The sequence below is a fragment of the Gekko japonicus genome, unplaced genomic scaffold, assembly GCF_001447785.1.
Source record: "Gekko japonicus isolate JY-2015 unplaced genomic scaffold, Gekko_japonicus_V1.1 scaffold2512, whole genome shotgun sequence".
NCBI classification, from domain to species: domain Eukaryota; kingdom Metazoa; phylum Chordata; class Lepidosauria; order Squamata; family Gekkonidae; genus Gekko; species Gekko japonicus.
In genome coordinates this window covers 73,804-85,807 of record NW_015165318.1, presented here as the reverse complement: position 1 = coordinate 85,807, position 12,004 = coordinate 73,804, and the positions used below count along the sequence as shown (strand labels likewise).

Below are 12,004 nucleotides of genomic sequence, written 5' to 3'. Positions count from 1 at the left end.
ATCGTGACGGTGGCCATGAACTTGGGGAAGGGGCCCTTGCCGGGGAGTTGCAATACCTTCTCCGCTGTCTGGGTGAGGAGGTAGAGGTCCTCAGCGCCGGAGTCTTCCCCAAAGTAGGTCTCCGCCTTAGGACGAGCTGCCTTGGAGTGGCAGGCCTTTGCGATGTGGCCCGTGCGGCCGCAGTTGTGGCATGTGGCGTTGCGGAACCTGCAGGTCTTGCGGTCGTGCGGTTCCCCGCAGCTGGCATACGCGGACGTGCTGGGAAGCTGGCGGCCGGTGCTCGGGTGTGGCGCTTGAGTGCGGTGCGGTGCTTGGGTGCGTTGCAGTGCTTGAGTGCGCTGCGGCGCTTGAGTACGCTGCCGGGCCCCTCTGTAGGCCTGGTGGACGTCTTCTTCCTCGGAGTCTCCGTCGGGGAGTACTTGGTGCGCTGCCGAGGTTTGGCGATGGGAGTCCTCGTGCGCGATGGCGAGTTGAAGGGCCGCCTCTAGTTTGATGTCAGCGGTCCCTACCATCTTCCTCCGCAGTTTGAGGTCGCTGAGGCCCCACGCGAACTGCGTGAGCAGGTTCTCCTCCACCTTGGTGAAGGAGCAGTCCATCGCCAGCTGGCGCAGGGCGGCCATAAAGGCTGCGGCCGACTCGCCCGATTTCTGCACGCGGGCCTGAAAAGCCAGTCGCCTTGCTAGCGTTGTCGGCCGCGGCATGAGGTACCTGGTGAGGGTGTCGATGATCTCCTCGTAGGTACATTCCAGGATGGACCGGGGCGCGAGGAGGCTTTTGGCGAGACGGACCGTCGCCACCCCACAGGAGCTCAGGAGCAGCGCCCGTCTCTTGCCGGCGTTGGTGACCTCGTTGTACTCGAGGTGGCATGTCAGCTGGTCGGTCCACGAGTCCCAGAGTTCAGGTTGGGCGGGATCGAAGATCTCCAGGTTCCCACAGTTGGAGGTCATGGCGTAGCGGTAGCGCGGGGCTTAGGTTCTCTGTAGCGGTGCGTGGTGCGGTGCGGCTGGTGCGCGATGTGGGGTGCGGCGTAGCAGAAACGGAGCTTAGCGTGCGCTGGTGTGAGCCAGGCCAGACTCAGCGGCATCCCACCTTCGTCGCCACTGTTATGTATGGTTAAACGACCGACGACGACGTGGTGCATGGCACGCTTTATTTGGTACACAACAAGAACAAGGAACAAACGGCCGGCAGGCCAACTATACACACACCTGGGGACACACCCCTGGTCACCATTGGTGGGTTTGAATCTCCCGCCATGGTTCCCATTGGTTCCCCAGTGGAGGGACTAGGAGCCTAGTCCCTATTGTTCTTCCAGAGCCAAGCTCTGGCTGTTCGCTGGCCCCCGGTGGTGGTCAGCATACACTACAGCCACTGTACCCATTTGCCCCCCAGTAAAATTTTATTGCTATGGGCTTGGGTAACTGAGTAAAGAACTCACCTTCCTTCCTTCCTGACTTTGAGGAGGAAAGGCAGGAGAGAGAAAATTCACTGGCTTTTCAAAGATATGAAAATATTTGAGCGAGTCTTCCCCGTCTGGCTGTTGCCTCTGGCCAAATAATTTTTGACAGCATTTGAAACAGTGCAAAACAAACAAACAAAAACTGTTTACCAGAGGTGAGTGTGGAGTGAGTGTATACACCAAAAGCATCTATCATTCTTTCAAACTATATTCAGTTCCATGCAAAATCTATGGTCTGTCTCAGTTTAAATAAGTGAGAGAAATGCCCTGTGAAAGGAGCCAACTAGAAAGGGCTGTGCAAGACTTTCTGTTCAGGAACCTAAATGGTTGAACAGATAAAACATGAAATAAAATACAACTATTTATTACACAGTGCACAAAAAACTGAGATTAAAAACAACACACATAAAAGCTCAGAACATAGCATACAGTAACAATTGTAAATTGCATGTATAATAACTACTAGATCTCAGTAATGGTTACACGTATATAATAATCACAGGACCAAACATGTTTTGGCCCAGGGGCCTAAATTGCACTAAGACACACATAAAAATGTAAATATAAAAAAATATCTTTTTCAGGCCAAGCAGGTTGTATGTGAGTCCTAAAAAAATATTAAAAAATAGACCACTGAAGAAGGCCCTCTGATAGGGTTGCCAGGTCTAACTGGCTGCTGGTGGGGGAGAGGTCCAGTCCTCTCCTGGGAGTCTTCTTACGTGTGGGCAAAGCACCCAGAGATGATGTCATCGCGTAGGGCACATCGGGTGGGATACTCTAGCATTTGGGGGGGGAAACTATGGTCACCAGTTTGGTGTAGTGGTTAAGTGCGTGGACTCTAATCTGGGAGAACTGGGTTTGATTTCCCACTCTTCCACTTGCAGCTGCTAGATGACCTTGAGCAAGCCATAGTTCTGTCAGAATCGTTCTCTTAAGGACAGCTCTGGAAAGAATTCTCTCAGCCCCACCTACCTCACAGGGTGTCTGTTGTGGGGAGGGGAAGGGAAAGGAGTTTGTAAGCCGCTCTGAGACTCTGAGTGAAGGGCGGGGTATAAATCCAGTCTCCTCCTCCTCCTCTTCTTCTAGCGTGTCCCCTGTGCGACATGCCTGGCACAATGACGTTATCTCTGGGTGATGTCATTGCGGCGGGAACATTGGGCGGGACAGGGCTTTTCAGGGGTGGGGCTCCCTCACTAGCCAGCTGGCCGGTGGAGGATTGGGCCCCCCGAAATCAGAGGAAACCTTGCCCCCATTGGGGGGATTGCAACCCTACCCTCTGGGCCAAAACACATTTGGTCCTGTGGTTATTATATATGTGTAACTATTTCTGAGATACAGTAGTTATTGTATGTGCAGCTTATACTTGTTACTGTATGCTATGTTCTGAGCGTTTATTTGCATTCTATGTATGTTGTTTTTAATCTCAAGTTTTTGTGCACTGTGTAATAAATAGTTGTATTTTATTTCATTTTTTTAGCTGCTCAACCTTTTAGGTTCCTGGCTTGATTTCCGGGTTGGAGATTTCCCCTCCCTTTTGTTGTTTCCTAGGACTTTCTGTTGCCATAGGTAACTATTTGGAACAGAATGAATTGTGGGGGCTGGGGAAGCAGATATGATAGATATAGACAGATAATGTTTATTCAAATTGCCAGATTTGGCTTTTATTGATACGGAAATAGAGGTACCGTGATGCAGAATTTGTATTCTGGATTGCAGAATGTGAGCAAATTTGTCAGAAACCAGAGGAAATGTCAGGATTGCTTCTGTCACTTGATTCTGTGAGTTTTCTGTATAAGAAAAAAATGTGTTGTAGAATTCTCAGTCCAAGAGTACTTTTGTATCACCTGTGCCTTTCTGGGTAGTAACTAATATTAATGTTCTGGGTTCTTCTGAGGCAGAAAGTCATGTTGTGAATCCTAGATGAGATTACTGCATGATTTTTTTTAGCTTTATTTAGAATGTTTGTTTCTATTTAGCAGAGCTTAAGCATATGTTTAGTTCTTATTTTGTTTGGTGGATTTACATAAGCATAAACTCTTCTCAAAAACATTGAATGGATTTAAGCATACATCTAAGTACTTAAATTGGAATTTAAATCCCAAAGCAGAGACAGGAGAAATCTAATACCTGTACATTGTGTTGACATTTGCTTTGCAATCCTATGAACTGAATCAATGAATTTCATACCTATAGTCCAAAGAGTTGAAAATTATGTATTTATTATTTTCAGTGTGATAGTAGTTACATAACAGAATAACTTCAAAGTATTACTGAGAGAGTGTGGTATAAATATTTTACATGTCAAAATGCATTAAGTAGAATTTGGAGAAACAAAATGGTTCCCAATTGACCAAGATGTCAGATAAGGATATATTTTATCTCCCTATCTCTTCAATCCATATATGAACATATCATAAGGAACGCTGGGTTAGATTTAGATGAATGTGGAGTGAAAATTGGTGGAAGGAACATTAACAATTTGAGATATGCAGATGACACCACATTACTAGCAGAAAATACATAGTGAAGGCTTGAAATGACTACTGATGAAGGTTAAAGCAGAAAGTGCCAGAGCTCCTGCTGATCATCAAGAAGACAAAGTAATGACTTCTGGGGAATTACACTAAGATTGATTATGAAGAAATCAAAATTGTTAAAGATTTTTTGTTCCTTGGCTCCATCATCAACCAAAAGGGAGACTGCAACCAAGAAATCAGAAGGAGGCTGAGACTGGGAAAGGCAGCCATGAAGAAGCTAGAAAATATATTTGATCAAGACAAATATAATTCATGCCATAATATTCCCTGTTATTATGTATGGGTGTGAAAGTTGGACAGTGAAGAAAGGTGATGGGAAAAAAGTTGATTCATTGGAAATGTGGTGTTGGAGGAGAGTTTTACAGTTACCATGAGGCACAAAAAAGACAAATAATTGGTTTCCAGATCAAATCCAGCTTGAAATTTCCCCCAAAGCTAAAATGACTAAACTGAGGCTTTGTACTTTGGTCACATGATGAGAAGACAAGACTCACTGGAAAGGCAATAATGCTAGGAAAAGTTGAAGGCAGCAGGAAGAGAAGACCCAGCATGTGATGGATTGACTCAATAAAGGAAGACACAGCCCTCAATTCGCAAGATGTGAGCAAGGCTGTTAATGATAGGACACTTTGGAGGTCATTAATTCATAGGGTCACCATAAATTGGAAGTGATTTGACAGCACCTAGTGCATATACAGAGAGAGAATAAAATGCAAAATCGATTCCAAGGCTTGGAAGACAAATACATTGACTTTTATACTCTAGGGCCCTTTTCTCAGAGAAATACATTCAATGCATAATATTTGCGGGTGTTCTGTTATTTGTCTTTCATGTTTGCTGTGCTCATCTGTCTGATTTCTTTCCGTCCAGCACATTCTTCCCTTAGCACAGCAAAGCAAAACAAACAACTAGCAGCTTGTCAATCACATAATGACTAAACCATTTCCTCCTCATCCCCTTTTCTCCCTGCTCAAAGAAAACACAAGATGTATGGAAAGATTATAACAGATTAAAATTAATTATTTTTGTTTAAACAGATATCATGTGATCATATGAACACAAAAGACCTGTCAGAAACCCTTGGTAGCCTAAAGAGGCCATGGTCAGTCTGCCTGGATGACAGATTAAATTTGGTTCATCAAATGAAAACCAAGCAGTGCCGTTTATATTCACTGGGGTAAGTGTCTCCTTTGGGGAAAAGACATCATTTCAAGTGCAACAGTCATGAATGTTCTACTCTTAAAGCTGTCTGTTAAAAATAGTTTCTGCTATTGATCTATCTCTTTCCAAAAGAAGCTTTATAAATCTTTTCTCTGTCATCCATTGACAGAATGTAGAGTGACATAGCCTACATTTTTGGAAGATCTGCAAGTCTTGTCTTGTATTTAGCAATTAAGAAATCACTGAGTGTTTGACAATATCTCCAATTTTTGGAAAATCAAGGATCTTTTGAAAATTCTCCAAGTGAACACGTGAAACTGCCTTGTAGTGAATCAGACCACTGGTCCATCAATGGTTAGTATTGTCTACTCAGACTAGCAACAGCTCTACAGGTTCTCAGGCAGAGGTCTTTCATATCACCTACTGCCTGATCCTTTTAAACGGAGATGCCAGGGATTGAAACCCCTACATGCAAAGCAGAGGTTCTTCCACTGAGCTGCAGCCTCCTCCCAGAATGTAATTGTCATAGTACCTCTCTTTTATTTTTTGTGGTTAAGAACATAAGAACATAAGAGAAGCCAATGTTGGATCAGGCCAGTGGCCCATCCAGTCCAACACTGGTTCACACAGTGGCCAAAAATACCAGGTGCCATCAGGAGGTCCACCAGTGGGGCCAGGACAATAGAAGCCTTCCCACTGTTGCCCCCCACCCAAGCACCAAGAATACAGTGCATCACTTCCTATCTATACCTTGTGGTTGATAGCCACTGATAGACCTCTGCTCCATATGTTTATCCAGTTCCCTCTTGAAGCTGTCCATGCTTGTAGCCTCCACCACTTCCTGTGGCAGTGAATTCCATGTGTTAATCACTCTTTGGGTGAAGAAGTATTTCCTTTTATCTGTTCTAACCCGACTGCTCAGCAATTTCATTGAGTGCCCACGAGTTCTAACCCGACTGCTCAGCAATTTCATGGTTAGGTGTGATGTAGTTTTAAATTTCTTGTTGTTTCTTTCTCCAGTGGTTCCTTGTGGGACAGTCCTCTACGAATGGGATAAGCTCCTCCCTCCATCGCAGGGTCGGCTCTGAGCTTTGATCTGGGCAGGGAGGGGCCTATCCCCTGGAGGCTTCCCCAGTTCTAGCTGGCCCTGCATTAAAGCAGGACATGCCTGGGCAGCGCTGCATAGCGCAACCTAAAGAAAATAGAAAAAACGAAGAAGGAAGATCCAGGAAGGAGACGGTGGAGCCGCGTCCCCAGTGTGTGCGGCAGACGGAGGAGCTTCACAAGGGCAGAGCGGCCCCTGAGCAGCCTACCTCTGGCCTTACCTGCCTACAGGTAGAGGGCCTGCTCCCTGAAGACCTGCGGAGTGCGGAGGGGTCTGCACATGGTCGGAGGGACTTCGCTGGAATCTAGCCCCCCAGATCGCGCGTAGCCACGGGGAGAGAGAAACACGCTACTGAACAGTGATAAGACTCGGTGTTTCTCCTAAAGGCCTCCTTACTCCCGAGTTGTCTGGGACGGGAGAGCTGCGAGACCCCCCATGCCCTTCTCAGCCTTTTCCAGGGGACTTGGGTGAAAGGAGGGGAAGGGGGGAAATGATAGATCAGGACCCCACACCCTGCCTTTTCCTCTTGGAACTTGGAGGGGGTGAAGGCCCCCCCAAGCCACTTGGTGCAAAATTTAGGCGGGAAAATAGGGTGGCAGCCATCTTGGTTTCACTTTCGGCACCGGCCTGGAATGGTGGGGGGGTGAAGGCCGGATTAATTAGCCATGAATGGCCCAAGCTGACCTGATCTTGGCAGAGCTCGAGAATGGGCAGGGTCCACTCCGGTGACAACTTGGGTGGAAGACCACCAAGGAAGTCCGGGGCTGGTTCTCAGAGGCAGGCAGGGGATTCCACCTACAAAGGCGAGTAGTTGGAGGGGAACAAATCCAGATTTAGGAGACTGAGACAGGCTATTATGAGCCTATCCCATCCTTGCCTCTCCCTAAGGTGGTCTTTATTCTCATTTTCCACCCTACAGGCCGAGGGACATGGCCGACAAAGCCAGTCCAGGCGGTTCCCAAGATAACGACAGTTCCATGGGGGAAGTGAGTTTGCCTATATTATCAGTTTCCCTGGCCTCACAGGATCTTCCAGACCTTAGAGAATCTGATAAGGCTGATCTCATGGACAGGTTCAAAGGGGAGATGAGAAAGGAGTTCAGAGCAATGCTCAAAGAAACTTTTCAAACTCCAACAGCTGACCAGACCCTCAGAGAAAGGGGTATGGCCTCTAAGAGAGGTAGTTCCAGACTGGAAGAGGACTCCTCCAGTGCATCCAGGTCTCCAAAACAAGAAAAGCACAAGCCTCCTGCCAGAGACCGCAGTCCCCTGCTAGGGGACAGGGAGGTTGAGTCAGAAGCTTCCAATTCATCCTCGGAAAGAGAAGAAGGGAAACTTTCCGAGGAGGAGGAGGAAGCAGTACCCTCAGTCCAGTCCAGGCTCTTTCCGCAAGAGCTCTATTCTCGTCTACTACCTAAGGTTTTAAGAACCCTGGACCTCACTGCTAAACCTAAAGAACAGGTTGAGCAGGTGTCAGAATTCCAATCAGGTATGGGCAAACTGATGCCCAAACTTTCAGTTTCCCAACCTGGGTTGCCTCATCCAGCTTCCTTTTATAATATAATGAAAATGGAATGGGAGCAACCAGCTAAGCCCAAGGCTAATCACCATCTATTCTCCAAACTCTGTTCTCTGATGCCTGAGGTGGCCAAGAAGTTCCAGTGGTGGATGATCCAGTCTCCAACCTGTACTCCACCTCAGTGTTGCCCATGGACACCGATGGCATGCCCAAAGACCACAATGATAGGAGGATAGAGCAGGCCCTCCAAAAGAATTTTGAGGCGTCCTCTTCATCAATCAAAGCATTCACAGCAGGGTCACTGTTTGCGAGGGCCGCATATGACTGGGCTCAGAATTTGGCCACAGCAGAGTACCCAAGGAGCTTAAGGATGAGATTAAAAAGATCACTCTAGCAGTGGCTTTCGTGGTGGATGCCACGTTGGACGCCATGCAACTGTCTGCCAGGGTGCTGGCAAGTAGCATGACAGCGAGAAGGAATAATTGGCTCCGTCACTGGGATGTGGCTTCCTCAGCTCAGGCGAAGGTGGTGACGGTCCCCTTCAAGGGCGGCAGCCTCTTTGGAGAAGGAATGGACAAATACCTCATAGAGGATAAGGACAAAAAAAAAGTCCTCCCCTCGAAAAAGAGAGAATTGAAATCTCGGAATGCTTTCAGCCCTTTCGGGATCAAAAGAAGGGATAGAAGACCTCCTATGCCAGGTCCTTTAAAAGCAAGTGGCAGTCTAGACAGCACAGTAATAAACTCTTCGCCTCCAGTAAGGGAGATCAGTCCTCTTCCAAGGTTCCCAAGAAGGGAACCTCAGCATGACTATGCGTGCTCAGACAAACTGTCGGGGATAGGGGGAAGACTTCTAGCTTTCGCAGACCGCTGGCACCAGTCAGTGTCCGACCAGTGGGTCCTCGAGATTGTGACCCATGGATACCAACTAGAGTTCTCCATCTTTCCCCAACAGCGTTTTGTCCAGATACCGAAACATCGAAACCATACCAAACACAGTCATACTGTGAAAGCCATTCAGCACCTGCTGGCAATCACAGCCATAGAGAGAGTCCCGCCCTCCCAGCAGGGGCATGGCATCTACTCTGTGTTCTTTATCATGCCCCCCAAAAAACGGAGACACACGGGCCATCCTAGATCTCAAATGGCTCAACAGGCATATCCAGGACAGGAAGTTCAGGATGGAAACCATCAAGTCCATACTGACAGCTATCCAAAAAGGAGACTTCCTCTCCTTGATAGATTTGTCGGAGGCCTATCTCCACATTCCCATTCACAATCATCACAGGAAGTTCCTGAGGTTCGTTTATGCCAACCAACACTTCCAATATCGGGCACTCCCCTTCGGTCTGAAATCATCGCTGAGGGTATTCACAAAATTGCTTATGACCCTGAATGCACACCTTTGGCTGAAGGGGGTGCAACTTTTTCCGTACTTAGATGACATTCTAATAAAGTTTGAGGAGTGCTGTCAATCATCTCAACTCACCATGGGTACTCTGAAGAACCACGGATTTGTGATCAACCTGGAGAAGAGTCACCTTCAACCCACACAGAGGTTACTTCATCTGGGAGTGGAAATCAACACCTCCCAAGATCGGGCCTTCCTCTCTCAGGACCGGGAGCTGAGGGTTCGGTCCCTGTTGTTGGAAGTTATACAGAACCCCAAGTCAGAGTTGATGATGCTAGTCAAACTCTTGGGAATGCTGGTATCATGCCAGGACATAGTGCAGTGGGCGTGCATCCATACGAGACCTCTACAAAGGTTTCTCCTACCATACCAGGGAGCAATAGCTCAACGGAGATTCAAAATGTTACAGCTCCCAGCCGTAATACGTCAGCAGTTGTCCTGGTGGATGACACCCCTCAGGTTCAGTCATGGGTCCCCTCTCTGAGACCCACCGAGACTTGTAATGACGACAGATTGCAATCTATCAGGCTGGGGAGCTCACTCAATGGGTCAAATGACCCAAGGAGAGTGATCAATACAGGAAGCTCAAGAGAGTATCAACTTCCTGGAACTCAGGGCAATTCGCCTGGGCCTTCTGAGCCTTCACAAACATCTGGGGGGCCATCACGTTCCTGTCCAGATGGACAATACAATGGCAAAGGCCTATGTGAATCATCAGGGCGGGACTCGAGTCCGGTGTCTTCACCATAAACAGTTGTTGTGCCTGTTCCTTAGTGGAATTTTTATTGAGTATTTTTTGGGGGGTTTTAATTGATTTTGAGACCTGCAATTCTTCCCAATTCTTGCAGTGTATTTAAGAGGTGTATAATAGAAGTTTGTGGTTCTTCCAGAATGTAAACCAGGTCATCTGCAAAAACTTGTACTTTAAATTCCTCTCCTCTTACCTTGAGTTCTTTAATCTGTTTATTTTCTCGAAGTCATTTAATGTTTCCAACACAAAAATAAAACGTAAAGGAGACAGCGGGCATCCTTGTCTGGTACCTTTTTGTATCTTAATGCTTTGAGTTAGGTCCCCATTTACCAAGACTCTAGCTTGTTTGTCATATATTGCCCTAACCATGGTATAAAATTTCCCCCCACAGTCCCAAGTATTTAGTTTTTCTAAAAGAAAGTTCCAGATGATGTTATCAAATGCTTTTTCTGCATCTAAGAAAACTAATGCCATCTTGATCTCTGGGCATGTCTCATAATATTCCTGTACATTCAGCATAATCCTTACATTATTTCTTATCTGTCTTTTTGACAGAAAACCTGCTTGGTCTCGGTGGATTGTTTGTGAAAGAACTCTTTTTAATCTAGAAGCCAATAGGGAGGCATAAATCTTATAATCAACGTTTACTAATGAGATTGGGTGGTAATTTTTCATTTATTTCTTATCCGTATCTTGTTTGGGGATTAAAGTAATTAAAGCCTCATTCCATGAATCTGGGATTTTCTTCTTCTGGATAATATCATGTATTGTATGTTTCAATGAGAGTATTATTTGGTCTTCGTATGTCTGATAAAACTCTGCTGGCAAACCATCTGGACCTGGTGTTTTTCCTTTTTTCTGATTTTTAATCACGTCATAATCTCAAAAATAGTAATTGGTTAACATAAGAACATAAGAGATGCCAATGTTGGATCAGGCCAAAGGCCCATCCAGTCCAACACTCTGTGTCACACAGTGGCCAGAAATACCAGGTGCCATCAGGAGGTCCACCAGTGGGGCCAGGACATCCTTTTGCTTTTCAGTAAAAAATTTTTTTAAAGAAAGGCTTTGATTTCCTCTTGATTAATTTCTTTTTGGTAGTATAAATTTTTATAGAAAGTTACAATAACCATCTTTTGGTCCTTAAGAATATATTTTTCTTCTCCCTCTTCATTTCTTAGTATCTTTATTTTTTTCCCTTTCCTTTTCTTAATTTATACGCTAACCATCCCCGTTGTTTATTTGCGTTTTCAAAATAATATTGCTTTGTATAATCAATTTTTCTTGCAGTTTCCTGGGTCAGAAGACAATTCAATTGATGTTGTAGATTTTTAATTTTAATCCTTAGTTGTTTAGTATGTGTTTCTTTTTTCTTCATCTTCTCTTCTATTTTAATTTGTTTTCCAAGCTGAGTATATTTTAATTTCTTTTGTTTTCTCATCCATGCATCTTGTCGAATAAGCCAACCTCTTGCAAATGCCTTAAAGGCATCCCATATTATATCCGCAGACACATCAGGTAGTATGTTTTGTTTGAAGAATTCCTGGAATTCTATTTTAGATTCTGTTATAAATTTCTCATTTTTGAGGAGCCATGTATTCATTGACCATCTACTTTTTTTCTGTGTATCTTGGAATGTCAACATTAATGGGTTATGGTCTGCAAATGTTGCTGGTAAGATGTCTACTTCCAATAGGTCGTTTATCATGGTTGACGAAATCCAGGCCATGTCTAATCTTGACCAGGATTTGTGTCTTGCAGGGAAGAAAGTAAAATCCTTTTTATCTATATTCCTTGTTCTCTAAGCATCTACCAAACTAAATTCTTCTGAGATCTGTAGAAAAGTTTTCGTTAGTTCGTTCCCCTGTTTCTGTTTCCTAAATGTTTTTTCCTGTCTAGTGTTCTATCAAACACTGCATTGCAATAACCTATTATACAGATCTCTTCACGAACTTGTTTTGCTAAGGTCTCTCATACTGATTTTAAAACTTTTCTTCATTCTGGTTTGGTGCGTATATATTTACAATTAAGGTTGATTTGTTTTGTCTGACTTTGTATTATTA

At 45.2% G+C, this 12,004-nt stretch overlaps 1 protein-coding gene across 1 annotated transcript in view; it reads left to right on the top strand.

The window, feature by feature from the left end:
• Nucleotides 1-12,004, top strand: part of METTL24 (methyltransferase like 24) — a 91,267-nt gene that overhangs the window by 62,382 nt on the left and 16,881 nt on the right. Inside the window, exon 3 of the mRNA XM_015410512.1 lies at nt 5,034-5,173. Within this exon, the coding sequence (XP_015265998.1) occupies nt 5,034-5,173 (140 nt within the window). The remainder of the gene's footprint in view (nt 1-5,033; nt 5,174-12,004) is intronic.